The sequence below is a fragment of the Elephas maximus genome, chromosome 3 (genome assembly GCF_024166365.1).
Source record: "Elephas maximus indicus isolate mEleMax1 chromosome 3, mEleMax1 primary haplotype, whole genome shotgun sequence".
In the NCBI taxonomy this organism is placed as follows: Eukaryota; Metazoa; Chordata; class Mammalia; order Proboscidea; family Elephantidae; genus Elephas; species Elephas maximus.
This window is the reverse complement of record NC_064821.1, coordinates 7,481,003-7,495,323: the sequence shown is the minus strand read 5'-3', so window position 1 is coordinate 7,495,323 and position 14,321 is coordinate 7,481,003. Positions and strand designations below refer to the sequence as shown.

General features: G+C 52.8%; 1 protein-coding gene across 2 annotated transcripts in view; it reads right to left on the bottom strand.

Moving 5' to 3' along the window:
- The window catches only part of HDGFL2 (HDGF like 2), a 30,745-nt gene extending 17,479 nt beyond the window's left edge, over positions 1-13,266 (bottom strand). Inside the window, exons 1-3 of one of the 2 annotated variants that reach the window (XM_049876451.1) lie at positions 13,086-13,266; positions 10,588-10,664; positions 10,355-10,493 (exon numbers count right to left, since the gene is read on the bottom strand). In XM_049876451.1, coding sequence (XP_049732408.1) covers positions 10,355-10,493; positions 10,588-10,664; positions 13,086-13,157 — 288 coding nt within the window. In that variant the 5' untranslated portion in view covers positions 13,158-13,266. The remainder of the gene's footprint in view (positions 1-10,354; positions 10,494-10,587; positions 10,665-13,085) is intronic. The other variant, XM_049876450.1, reaches the window with a different exon arrangement.
- Positions 13,267-14,321: the final 1,055 nt, after the last annotated feature.

Below are 14,321 nucleotides of genomic sequence, written 5' to 3'. Positions count from 1 at the left end.
GAAGAGCAAAGATGTCACCTTGAAGACTAAGGTGCGCCTGACCCAAGCCATGGTATTTTCAATCACATCATATGCATGTGAAAGCTGCCAAAGAAGAGTTGACACCTTTGAATTGTGGTGTTGGCGAAGAATATCGAATACACCACGGACTGCCAAAAGAATGAATAAATCTGTCTTGGAAGAAGTACATCCAGAATATTCCTTAGAAGCAAAGATGGTGAGACTGTGTTTTACACACTTTGGACATGTTGTCAGGAGGCATAAGTCCCTGGGAGAAGGACATCGTGCTTGGCAGAGTACAGGGTCAGCGGAAAAGAAGAAGACCCTCAACAAGGTGGATTGACACAGTGGCTGCAACAATGAGCTCAAGCATAACAATGATTGTGAGGATGGCTCAGGACCGGGCAGTGTTTCGTTCTGTTGTGCACAGGGTCGCTATGAGTCGGAACCGACTCAACGGTACCTAACAAATGAACAAAGGAACAAACGATGTTCACTGCAGCACTGTTTACAATAGCAAAAAGATGGAAGCAACCAAGGTGCCCATGAACAGATGAATGGATAAATAAATTATGGTATATTCACACAATGGAATACTACACACCAATAAAGAACAATGATGAAATCCGTGAAAAATTCATAACATGGAGGAACCTGGAAGGCGTTATGCCGAGTGAAATTAGTCAGCTGCAAAAGGGCAAACATTGTATGAGACCACTATTACAAGGACTCGTGAAATAGTTTAAATAGAGAATACTCTTTGATGGTTATGAGAGTGGGGAGGGAGGGAGGAATAGGGGTATTCACTAATTAGTAGACAAGAACCATTTTAGGTGAAGAGAAAGACAACACGCAACACAGAGAGGGCAGCACAAATGGACTAAACCAAAAGCCAAAGAAGTTTCCTGAATAAACTGAACGCTTCAAAGGCCAGCGTAGCAGAGGTGGGGGTTTGGGGACCATGGTTTCAGGGGACATCTAGGTCAACTGGCATAATAAAATTTATTAAGAAAACATTCTGCATCCCACTTTGAAGAGTGGCGGCTGGGGTCTTAAATGCTAGCAAGCGTCCATCTATGATGCATCAGTTGGTCTCAACCCACCTGGACCAAAGGAGAATGAAGAACACCAAAGACACAAGGTAAACGAGCCCAAGAGACAGTAAGGGCCACATAAACCAGCGACTACATCAGCCTGAGACCAGAAGAACTAGATGGTGCCCGGCTACAATCGATGACCGCCCTGACAGGGAACACAACAGAGAACCCCTGATGGAGCAGGAGAGCAGTGGGATGCAGACCTCAAATTCTCATAGAGACCAGACTTAATGGTCTGAATGAGACTAGAAGGACCCCATGGTCCCCAGACCTTCCGTTAGCCCAAGACAGAAACCATTCCCAAAATCAACCCTTCAGGCAGGGATTAGACTGGACTATGGGATAGAAAATTATAGTGGTGAGGAGTGAGCTTCTTGGATCAAGTAGACACATGAAACTGTACGGGCAGTTTCTATCTGGAAGGGAGATGAGGGCAGAGGGGGACAGAAGCTGGTTGAATGGACATGAAAATAGAGAGTGCAAGGAAGGAGTGTGCTGTCTCACTAAGGGGAAAGCAACTAGGAGTATACAGCAAGGTGTATATAAATTTTTATGTGAGAGACTGACTTGATTTGTAAACTTTCACTTAAAGCACAATAAAAATTAAAATAAAAAGAAACTAAGTCCTGATACATGCTACGACACAGAACTATCACGCTCGATCAGGGAAGCTGAACACAGACCACGTAGTGTCCGATCTCACTGAGTGAGACACAGTGTCCAGAACAGGCACATCCATGGAGACGGGGGGTGATGAGTAAGGGATATGGGGTTTCTTTTTGGCATGATGAGAATGTTCTGGAATTGGGTGGCGGTTATGGTCACACAACATGGTGAATGTACTAAAAGCCACCAAGGCGTACACTTAAAAATTGCTAAAATGGTGAATTTTATGTTATGTGGCTTTTACCTGGGAAAAAAAAACAAAGACCATTAGCCAAAGAAGCCACTTTGTCTTGGTGTGATTCCAGTAGGGGCGGAATGGACCAGAGCAAAGTATACACACTGGCCGAGGCAGAAGAAAGCAGGACCTGCACGACGTGTTTCCAAACCCCACCCTGAAAGGACCTGAGAGGTGAGCCGAGGAAGGAGAAGCAGAGAGGCCAAGGCCAGGCTGAGGTCTTGCAGTGGGACAGCCAGAGCGGGAGGAGGCCCCGTCTCAGGGCTGGACAGCTGCTGAAGGCATGGCCTCAGGGCCCCATCCAAGTGGACATGCTCAAAAGAGAATGCAGGACAGGAACGCAGGATGAGAGCTGGGTGTCAGATGGGGCGAGGGAAGGAGAGCAGGGAAGGAGAGTGGAACCGACCTGGGCCTTCCTTCAATGCCCCCCCCCCACCCCCGACAGTCACTCTGTTATTAAACCTCCTATTCTTCCCCCAGGAAACCCTGGTGGCATAATGGTTAAGAGTTCAGCTGCTAACCAAAAGGTTGGCAGTTTGAATCCACCAGGTGCTCCTTGGAAACGGTATGGAGCAGTTCTACCCTGTCCTATATATAGGGTCACTATGAGTTGGAAATCGTCTCAGTGGCAATGGGTTTGGTTTTTCGATTCTTCTCCTGGAGCCCTGGTGGTGCGGTGGGTAAGAGCTTGGCTGCCAACCAAAAGGTCGGCAGTTCAAATCCACCAGGCACTCCTTGGAAACCCTATGGGGCAATTCTCCTCTGTCTTATAGGGTCACTATGAGTGGGAATCGACTAGATGGCAACAAGTTATTCTTCCCCCACCGCCACGCTCTGAGCTGCCCCGGCCTTTATGCAGAGATGCAGGCTCACAGTCCCCACTGAGTGACAAGAAAAACGAGAGCCAGGTGTTGAAAGGACCTGGCGGCTCCGCGCCAAACATGTTTTGTCTCCCTGGTGGCCCTGTGAGCAAGGGCCTTCGGCATGGAAACAGGGCCCTGCCTGTGTAATCTTTAATGAGACTAAAAAGGATAATGTGAAGTAGGTCAAGCCCCAGACCAAAAACGCCAGGAGAGAAGCAGGGCACTTTCACGGTTGGTTGCTATCACACCTTTCTTGCAGCGTTCAGAGGGCTCTCGGGTCTACTTCTCTGGAGCACCCCTGGGTGGTGGAGAAGAAAGATGTTACCTGTTTTTCGCTGGAAACAGCAGCTCAGAGGGTAAGAGACTAAATGGCTGTTGCGAGGATCTTGGACCACGAGGATCAGGGTCGGTATTACAACACTTCAGACAATCTTCCGCTGCCATCTATGAGGTTTCCACTGGCTAATTTTTTCAGAAATACACCGCCAGGGCCTTCTTCCTGGTCTGTCTTAGTTTCAAAGTGCCACTGAAACCTGTCCACCATGGATGGGTGACCTTGCTAGTATCTGAAACACTGGTGGCACACCTTCCAGCAACACAGCAACACGCAGGCCACCACAGTACGACACACTGACAGGTGGCAGCCAACAACATTATAACACTAAGAACCAGTGATACTCGAGCGTGAACTACCAGATTTAACGAGATTACCTCTACTTGCTATTTGCTGCTGTCAAGTCGGCCCCGACATGTGGTGGCCCCACGGACAACGAAACAAAACGCTGCCTGGTCCTGTGCCATCTCCACTATCGATTCCAGACTGGACTGTTGTGATCCATAGAGTATTCGCTGGCTGATTTTCAGAAGCAGATCACCAGGCCTTTCTTCCTAGTTCGTCTCAGTCTGGAAGCTCTGTTTAAACCTGTTCAGCATCCTAGCAACATGCAAGCCTCCGCTGACAGAGGGGTGGTGGGTGCACGTGAGGTGCGTTGGCCGGGAACTGACTCCAGGCCTCACGGGAGGCGAGCGTTCTACCACTGAACCAGGCGGGAATTCTCATCCTCACTGTACAGGTGAGGAAACAGGTGGAGAGAGGTGGAGAACAGCTCAAGATCACACACCCAATAAGTGACGGGGCCGGGACACAAAATCAGGTCGCCTTTAGCCCCCTAGCATGGGCCACTGCACAGATACTAACCAGATGCCGTCAAGCTGACCCCAGCACATGGCGCCCCTGTGTGGGTCAGATCTGAACTGTGCTCTGTGCTCTACAGTTATCAATGGCTGGTTTTTCAGGAAATCGCCAGGTCTTTCTTCCAAGTTGCCTCTGAAAGGATTTGAACCCATCTTACAGTGGATAGGCGAACACATTCACCGCTCGCACCACCTAGGGACTCCGCATACAGCTACTCTTTTTTACAAACCCCTCCTGGTTCCCGCCAAGCATGTGACCGCCTGAGATCTGACGTGTGCCCTGACAGCCCTCTGGGGTGATGACGAACAATGTCGCCACTTCACAAATGGATTAACTCAGTCTCCAGGAAGGGACGTGACCTGCCCTGCATCAGGCTAGCTGGGAAACCCGGGACCAGAACTCTGGATCCGCTGGGGTCAGCCCGCTGGGCTCTAACGACCTTTCACCAGAGGTGTCAGGGAATGTGATCCACACCAAGAGGTTTAGACAACGTAAGTGCTGACAGCACAGAGAAGAACCAGGAAACGTAAGGCCACGAGCCGGCCAACTTTAAAGCATCTCAGGCCCCGATGAGTCAGTGAGTGAGGCTGGCAGTTTGTTCCTCTCAGTGCCCTGGTGGAGCCGGAGGGCAGAGAAGGTGGGGAAGTTGTTGTTGGCTGCTGGTGAGTGGGTTCCGACTCAACGTGACCCATGTGTCACAGAGTAGAACATACGGTTTTCTTGGCTTTTTTTCTCTTTTAAATTTACTTACTTTGTTGTTGTTTAGAAACTACACAATAAAATATACCCTAATTCAACAGTGTCTCCATGTACAATCCAGTGACACCGATTACATTCTTCAAGTTGTGCAACCATTCTCACCCTCCTTTTCTGAGTCGTTCCTCCCCCACTGACATAACTCACTGCCCCCTAAGGCTCCTACATCATCCTTCCAGTTGCTGTTGTCAATTTGATCCCATAGAGATAGTTCTCACAAGAGCATAATGCTCAAGGCAGGCATTTTTTGCTAGTTAAGCTAAACTATTGTTTGGTTTTAAGAAGACTTCAGGGGATATTTTTGGTTTAAGATTTAAAGATTATCTCAGGGCAATAGTTTCAGGGCTTCACCCAACTTTCACGTCTGGTGTCCATGAGAATTTGAAATTCTGCTCTACGTTTTCCCCCTTTTGATCAGGGTTCTTCTACAGAATCTTTCATCAAAATGTTTGGCAGTGCTAGCCAGGCACTGGGTAGCCAGGCACCATCCAGTTCTTCTGATCTCATGGCAAAGAAGGGAGTTGTTTATGGAGCCAATTAGCCACACATTCCGTATCTGCCTTCTATTCCTGACTCTCCTTCGTCCTCTGTTGCTCCAGGTGAATGGAGACCAAGTGCTATACCTTGGACGGCTGCCTGCAAGCTTTTAGGACCCCAGGCACTATGCAATGAACTAGGAGGCAGAACAGAAGCACTAAACGTGTTACTAGGCCAATTAACTGGGATGCCCCATGAACCATGACCTTAAACCTCCAGAAAATCAAATCCCACGAGGTGTCCGGTTGTACACAAGCAGCCTCAGCTGCTACTCTCTTTTTGTCGTTGTTGTAAATCTTGGCTATAATCTCAACAGAAGCAGACTGCCAGGTCTCCTTCCACGGCACCGCTGGGTGGGCTTGAACCACCAACCTTTAGGTTAGCAGTTGAGCACAGACTGTGCACCACCCAGGGGCCTCACCATGGGAGAGGAAGGAAGGATGCAGCCTTGTCCCTCACTCCCAACCGCCACCACTGTCAACGAGCACGGGCAATACAGCACGCAAGGGGTTTCATGTGCATCTTCTCCCTGATTCTGCGCGTGAGGCAGGGGAGGGGGATCACTGTCCTGTTTCAGAGGGGAAACTGAGGCTCAGAGAGAGGACATCAAGTCCCAACGCACAGAGCTAGCAAGTGGAAGAGCCAGGACTTGAACCCAGGGCCCGCTGCCCATGAAGCAGGGCTCTCGACCCGAGATGTCTTTCGTTTAGAGGTTATTTTCCAGGCTCCCTGCCTTGTTCAGGCAGATGGAGTAGACAGTAACAGCCGCCACTTGGTGACGGGCTCAACCCCTAGCTAGTCTGACCTCCAACCCCACAGCACTGGGCTCACATAAAGGACGCTGGCCCGGAGCAGGGAAGCCAGGGTTTGAGCCCCAGCCCAGCAATGTTGCGAACAAGCTTGAAAACCTTGGATGAGTTCCTTTATGTCTTTGTCTACCAAGGCACAAGGCTGCACTGAGTGGAAGCCCCTAACCCAGGGGTTCCCACCTAGGGCGATTCTGCCCCCAGGGGACACTTGGTAACGTCTAGGGACATTTGTGGTTGTCATCACTGGGGGAGGGGTACTACTGGCATTGAGTAGGTGGAGGCCAGGGATGCTGCTCGACACTCTACAGTGCACAGGATAGCAGCCCCCACCCCAGAGAAGGATCTGACCCTGAATGCCCCCAGTGCTGAGGGGGAGAGACCCTGGTCTAGATCTAAAAGGTCTCAGATTCGAGCTGGGTCCCTCTAGGCAATCAAGCAAGCTCTGTGCGCCTCAGTCTACTCATCTGTAAAACGGGGAAAATGCTACCACCTGCCCAGCCCACCCTCAGGATCATTGTGAAGACCAAAGAACAGAGTCATTACAACCACATTCAGGGACCGTTTTCACCTACTGACTAAGAAAGGGGCTGGGGAGACAGGCCTTCCCACACACTGTGGGTGGGGGTGCGAACTGGTACCAGTCTGAGGAACACTCTTTCAGTGAGGGCCATTGGAAAGATGGAGGCTGCTCTCTGTGTGTTCCCGTGGACCAGTCACCAAGATACACTGTTGGGTGAATAAAGCAAAGTACAGAATTACATGCTTAAAAAAGGAAAGTATTCACCAAAGGAGACTCACGAGTGGCCAACGAGCACGTGAAACGGTGCTTGACATCATTAGTCACTGGACAGATGCAAATCAAAACCGTAGTAAGACAGCGTTTCACCCTAAGAGGGCAACGATCAGAAAAACAAAAAAGTCAGAACCTTCATCCACTGCTGGTTTTGGTACAGCCACTTCGGAGAACAGTTTGGCGGTTCCTTAAAGAGTGAAACGTCCAAGTACCATCTGATCCAGCAACCCCAGTCCCAGGTAAACATATACACCCAGAAGTGAAGGAAGGAATGCAAACAGAAAGCTGTACCCCAACGTCCGCCAGAAACCCTTACACCAGTACACAAGAGCCACAAGGTGGGAACAACCTAAATGTCCACCAAACGGTAAGTCGATAAAAAGGTGCTCCATCCATACAATGGGGTGTCATTCACCCATAAGGAGAAAGGAAGTCCTGCTACGTGCTACAACATGGATGAGCCTTCGAAACATCACGCTAAGTGAAATCACTCAGTCACAAAGGGACAAATCTCATGTGAGCTCGCTTCTGTGAAATACCCAGAATAGGCCAAAGTAGAGACCAAAGTTTACCAGTGGTGAGCAGGGGCAGGAGGGAGGGGAGAACGGGAGTCACTGCTTAGGGGGCACTGAGTTTCTGTCAAGGGTGATGGGGACACGTGGAAATGGACAGTGGTGACGGCTGAATGTGATGAACGTCATCAATGTCACTGAATTGTACACGTAAAAAATGTTGATTTGGTAAATGTTCTACTATATGTATTTTACCACAATCAAACAAGCAAACAAAATTTTAAAAGAAAGACATATGCTTTTATCTGAATAAAATATTGTGGAAGAATCTAGAAGAAACTGGGAGCTGTGGCTATCTTGAGAGGAAAACAAAGTGTGTTTTTCTACCTTTTGAATTTTGTACAATAACCCTGTATTCTACTTAAAACGTAAAAATAAAACAAAAACTTCAAGGCTGAAAAAAAAAAGGCTGCATGGTTACCCAGAAAGCAATGCTTCTTGAGTGCCTGTCCATGGACTGGCTGTAGAAGAAGCATCTAGAATGATGATGGTGGAAAGAAAAAATAAAGTTCCCAGGCTTCCACCCTAAACTGTTAACTCAAAATCTCTAGGGCATGTGACCTGGGAATCTGCATTTTAAGCCAGGGTCCCATTTGGAAGCGTAGTCAGGTTAGGGAACCAAGGACTGGCAATAAGCTCGGATACCTGTAACTACTCTCGACTTGAGGAATTTGTACGAGGTTTATTTAATTTATCTTCGAGTTTCATTTCCTCGAGGGCAAGCATCTATGCGGTACTTAGCAAGCTGCAGGAGCCCAATAAATATTAAATGGTGAGATGACTCACCAGGAGGTAATAAGCTGAGGACGTAACCGTAGAAAGTTGAGCTGGGCCCAGAAAAGGAGCTCATGAAACTCAACTACCCAAAGACTTTCAGATCTATCTCTCCAAGCTGTGGACCCACAAAGTCTGGGGGAGAAAGGGAACAGCAGTGGGTACAGAACCAGAAAGGCGCCCCGCTGGTGCAACATTAAGTGCTCGGCTAGCTGAAAGGTTGGTGGTTCGAATCCACCCAGCGGCTCCACAGGGGAAACACCTGGCAATCTGCTCCTGTAAAGATTACAGCCTAGAAAGCCCTATGGTGCACAACTCTGGGAACATAATCAACGTCACTGAATTGTACACGTAGACACTGCTGAATTGGCATATGTTCTGCTGTGTATATTCTCCACAACAACAAAATACATAAAAAAAAAAAAAAAACCTATGGGGCAGTTCTACAACTCTACGTCACATAACAACGTCAAACCACAGAGAACCTCTGCGTTCTACCCACATCATGGAGTGAAAAGTAACACACCACCAAGACATGCGGAAAACATGGGCCCCCCTCAGCGCACAGAGCCATCTGGTGACCAAGTCCCCAGAAGGCAAAGGCCGTGTCTGATTTGCTTGTCTTCCTGGTCCCTAGCACAAAACCTGGTGACAGGTGTCAACACAGAAACGTCCGCCAGATAAATGAGTGAACGCTGGCACGCAAAGATGACGGAGAGGCCAGCTCAAGACTCCAAGTCTAGACCAGGTACCACAGAAGCAAATCTTCCCCCGGTCGCAAAAACCAAAGGCTGAGCAAGGCCCTCTCTGACTCCTGGTTTCCGCCTGTCCCAAGTGTCACGTTCTCCCCTAACATCCCAGATGTCCACAAGCTTTCCCGTTCTGTGGTCAGTTCCCTTCACCTCCCAGCCAACTTCCTGCCCACGCCTCCTAAGCCCAGGGTACTTCTCTTCCCCATACCTCCCACATCAACCTCAAAAGCAGTGGTTAAGGGCAGAGTGAAGAAACCCTGGCTGGCTTCCTCTCAACCACAGCTCCCCCCAAAATGCCACCCTCCCCCGTCCTCTGTGGCCTTGGTGGGCTTTCTATCAATTTGACTTCCCCTTTCTCAACTCCTTCCTTTCCCTGAAGACCCTCAGACCCCGCCTGACTGCCCAGATGTCACCCCCATGATTCTTGGCATCTCTTTCCCTACCTGACCAAGAACTCTTATACATAAAAACAATTTTTTTTTCAGGATCCAAATCTGGCAGTAATTGGGAAGGGAGAGAGGGTTTTTGGAAGGAAAACAAAAAAACCAACAGCTCTTTTTCTTAGAAAATACAAGGTGTTATCAAAGTGATCACAACACTTGTAAATTCAGGCTGACCCTAGAGCAAGGGCTCTCATCCCGGGGAGACCCTGGGCCACGTCTGGAGACATCTGTGGGGTCACAACCTGGGTAGGGGAGTGATACTGGCACCAAGTGGGTGGAGACCAGGGATGCTGCTCGACACCCTACAGGGCACAGGGCTGCCCCACACAACAAATTACCAGGCCCAAAATATAAATAGGGGCCTGATCTAACGAAATGAGAGGAGGGAAGGGCAATTCTGTCCTCCAAGGGACGCTGGACAAATGTCTGGAGACAATTTTGCGGGGGGGAGTGCTACTGGCATCAAGTGGGTAGAGGCCAGGGATGCTGCTCGGCACACTTCAGTGCACAGGACGGCCCCACCCTTGAGGAGGGTACAGCCCCAAATGTCCACAGTATTGAGGCTGAGAAACCCTGCGTTCACTATTTGGAAAACAATTGAGTTTGATCCTCAGCTCATATCATACAGCAGACATTCCTGGTTGTCATGTGGTACGGGTATGCAGTGGGTGCAGGCCAGGGATCCTGCCGGCCCACACCCTACAGGGCACAGGATGCCCCCTCCCCCAGAGAAGGACTCAGCCCCAAAGGTCGACAGTGCCAAGGCTGGGGAAGCCTGGCCCCTCCTTCCCCCACACAGGAGGTAAAGCCCACCTCCAGCCGTGCCCGCCTGCATGGGGCTCTCTCTGCCCCGAGTGCTCACCGGAGGTGCGCTGTAGCTGGCATGTGGATTGTTCTCGATCTCCCACAGCCCCTCATTGAAGCCTTTCCTCTTGTTGGGTTTCCCGTACTTGTCTTTACACTTGTCGTAGGGGAACAGGTCCTTGGGTCCCAGGAAGGCTCTGGAGAGAGGAACCACGGGCCGGCCCCAGGTGAGCCAGGCCACCGTGGGAGGCACCTGGCAGGAAGATCAAGCCCCCAGGCAAGAACACTTACGTCTCGTGTGTACCGAAGAAGAAGATGGGGTATTTGTTGGGTGGGGGCTTCACGGCACCGTCGGCAATATCGTCGATCTGCAGCGAGGGGATGGTCAGGGCAGTTAGGGGTGACTGGGGGGGACCAGGTCCACCCACTGACGCGGGAGATCACCAAGAAAACAGCCAAGTGACTTGGAGAAGAGCATGCTGGGAGGAGAGGGTCCTTCAAGGTAGGAGGATATATCACCTTCCATATAAGACTCTACCTTCCTCTGTGGATGCCACTGCATACCCCTAGGTGGGTCCCTCTCCCCCAGGAAGAAGGCGACCCCCCACTCCCCACCCCCCGCAGGTGCTTCACCTGAGTAAGGCCAAATATGGTTCTCCGAAGCGACCAGGGGGGTGGGGCCGAGCTCAGCTTCTAGGACTTCCAGAGCCCTCCCACTGGACCCCCTCCCGCAAAGAGGCGATCTGTGGGTGGTCCCCCAGAGGCTTCTGGGGCTCAGGCTGCAGCTGGCAGCTCCAAGGAGGCAGAGAGTGGGGGGTGGGCTGCAGGAGACAGGCCCTCAGCATCCAGGAAGTCCCACCCTCTCCCTCTAGGCCCACGGGCTCCAGCAGCTGTCAGTCACCTCCCCACAGGAGGCTAGCAGACCCTTCACTTCCAATCAGGTGCTTGGAAATGTTCGGGGCTTAGCGAGCAGCCTGGGGAAGGGGGGAAAAGGATAAGCTGGGTCTGGGCAAGGAAAGGAACAGGGAAAGGAGGGAAGTATCTGCAAAGTTCTATCGCCTGGTTTCCTCCATACAAATAAGCCCACGGAGATCAGGTTAGGGTGGGTTCTCGGCTCTCCACGCATTCCTTCACGGCCCTCTTATCCATCTCCTCGGTAGCTGCTTGAGTTTTCCCTGCCCCAGGCCCCCGGCTGCCTTCTCTTTCAGGGCTCCCCTGGGCTACTTTCTCAAAGTCCTCGGCCAAGCACATCCACCTTCAAACACCTCACTCTCCCGCAGCGGCATCCCCAAACTCAGCCTGAGCTGGTACCACCCCAGCTCGCCTGCCGGGCCCAGCAGCTGCTCCCGCCCCACGCGGGACACGCCCCTGATGCTCCAACAGCCCTGAGCTCTCCGAGCTGCTGGGCAGTTGTCCCCTGCGCCACCTCCTGGCACCCTGTGGCGGCCTTTCTGAACGGAAACCCTCGCTTACATCCACCCGGGGCAGTGAGCCACGCAAATTCCCCGGGATCCCCAGGACTGCCCAGGACGACTCCCCTTCTTGTTTTGTTCCCACTGAACCCTCAGCCTCATCCTTCCAGCCTTCTCCCGGCTGTCGGGACCCCCAGAAACCCCTAATTCCTCCAGTTTTGCTATGTAAATACCACCAACCTCAGTCCTGGGGTAACATAAGCCCTAAGACATAAAAATGACAATACTCTCCAGGTCCCTCCTCCGCTCTGCCCTGCCTCTCATCTACAGATTCGGGATCTACACTCGGGACCCCCAGACTCAGCACCCCGAGACTCAGCACCCCCTTCAGACCTGGACCCCTAGGACCACCTGGCTCCCTCAGACCCCAGCTTCCTCAAAAGGGGTACCCCAAAGTCTCCTTGGCCCAGCTCTCTTCCTCAAATGCGCTCCTTTTGGGGCTTGAGCCCCAGTAGCCCAGGGCTGGTCTGTGTTTCAAGCATCAGTGAGAAGCACCCCAACACCAAGTTGTCCCACAGTCCTGGGCTGCCCACTCGGGTGCCTGATCAGCTCATTCAGCCTCTTCCACCAGAGCGGGGGGGGGGGGACCCCTCAGGGTGCCAGTCCCCAGAGACCCCCCAACAAGCCTTATTCGGCCCCCTGGTCCCTCAGGCCTCTCATTCTCTGATGTGGTCCCCTCAGCGCCAGTGGCCTTGGGAACGCAGCCCCCAGCCCCATTTCCAACCCTGGCCTTTCTCAGACCCTCAGACATGGCCCCCGGCTCCCCTCAGCCGTGACCTCCAACCCCTTTACGTTCCCGCATCCTCACCTCGATCCCTCCCTCCACCACGGCTCTCGGCCCCTCTGGCCCCTGCAGCCTGGGGTACCTCCCTCCCCTCAGGTATTTCCCCCCTCCTCAAATCCCAGCTCCCTCAGACCCTCAGACCTCCCTCGCACTTGAACCCTGCCCCCCGCTGACACTCAGCCTTGACTCTGCCCCTTCAGGCCCCGGTTCCGTGCCCCTTGGCTCCAGGCCCCCCGGACCTCCAGCGCGCAAGTCCCTCAGGCCCGGCCCCCCTGGACTCCAGCGCACGGGACCCTCGGGCCCCCCCGGATCACCAGCGCGCGGGACCCTCGGGCCCCCCCCGGATCACCAGCGCGCGGGTCCCTCGGGCCTGGCCCCGCCGGGCTCCAGTGTGCGGGACCCCCGGGCCACCCCAGACTCCAGCGCGCGGGCGCCGCGGGCCCCCCGGACCTCCGGCGCGCGGCTCCCCCGGGCCCAGGGCCCCTTCTGCTCCACCCCCCACCTCGCCTGGCCCATCTCCAGCGCGGCCTCACCCGGGCCGGCCAGTGCGGGTAGCCCTTCATCTTGGCGAACACCAAGTCCCCGGGCTTGAAGGCGTGCGGCATGCTGGCGGCAGGGGGCCCGAGCCGCGGGAGGCGGCGGCAGCAGCAGCAACGGCGGCAGCGGGAGGCGAAGCCGGGGGCGGGAGCGCTACTCTGAGGAGGCGGGTGCGGCCGCCGGGGCAGCGGGCCGGCGCGTGCTTATTGGGCTCGGCTCCGCCGGAAGTCCCACCTTCTGGCCCTCACAGGCAGGCAACCCCGCCGCTCAGGGCCACGTGCGGGGATGGAGGAGAGCGAGGACCAATAAGAAGAGGGGTTGGAGCAGAGCGAGTTAACGGGATTGGGTAACGGGCAGAGTCAAGGGGCGTGATCCAGCGGCCTAATGGGAGGAGGGCGGAGGTTATGGGAGGTGAAAGGGGAAGGTGGGAGGAGGGAAACGGAGGAGCCAGGCTCCTTCGGGGCGGGGCTTGGGGTATGGGGGGGGCCATAGGCTACCACAGGAGGAAGGGCTTTGAAAGAGGGACAGACCATTGGATAACACAGGAGAAAAGGCCCAATGAATGTAGGCGACGGGTGACTAGAGCCTCCTGCTCGGGAGGCGGGGCTTAATGTGCGAATAAAGGCTATTGGCTACGACAAGAGAAGCGCCTCAAGGTACCGAGTGGGCATTGGCTACCACGGGAGGAGACGCTTAAGTAGGTGTCAGCCATTGGATATTGTAAAAGAAGAGGTTCAACTCAAAACACCGACGAGCCCTCGCCAACTCTAGGGGGCGAGGCTTAGGAGACGGGGTGGGCCATACAGTGGTGGGGAGGTGTCAGGCCAAAGAACCACAAAATGCCCAGCATGCTTGTTCATTTATTCACTTATGAAAAGTTTATTGCGTACATTCTGTGTGTGCTTAATATACATAAAACCAAAAATAACCAAATCCGTTGCCATCGAGTCGATTCCGATTCATACCGACCCTATAGGACAGAGTAGAACTGCCCCATAGGGTTTCCAAGGAGCTGCTGGTGGTTTCGAACCGCCTGCCGACCTTTTGGTTAGCAGCCAATCTCTTAAACACTGCGCCACCAGGGCTTCTCAGTATACATACTGAAACGCAAAATACCCAATATACATATTAATTCACTCAAGAAAAATGTATTGAGCTCTGCATGGCCAAATTATTTAATCTCTCTGTGCTTCATCTTCCCACCTGTAAAATGGGACCCATAATAGCACCGA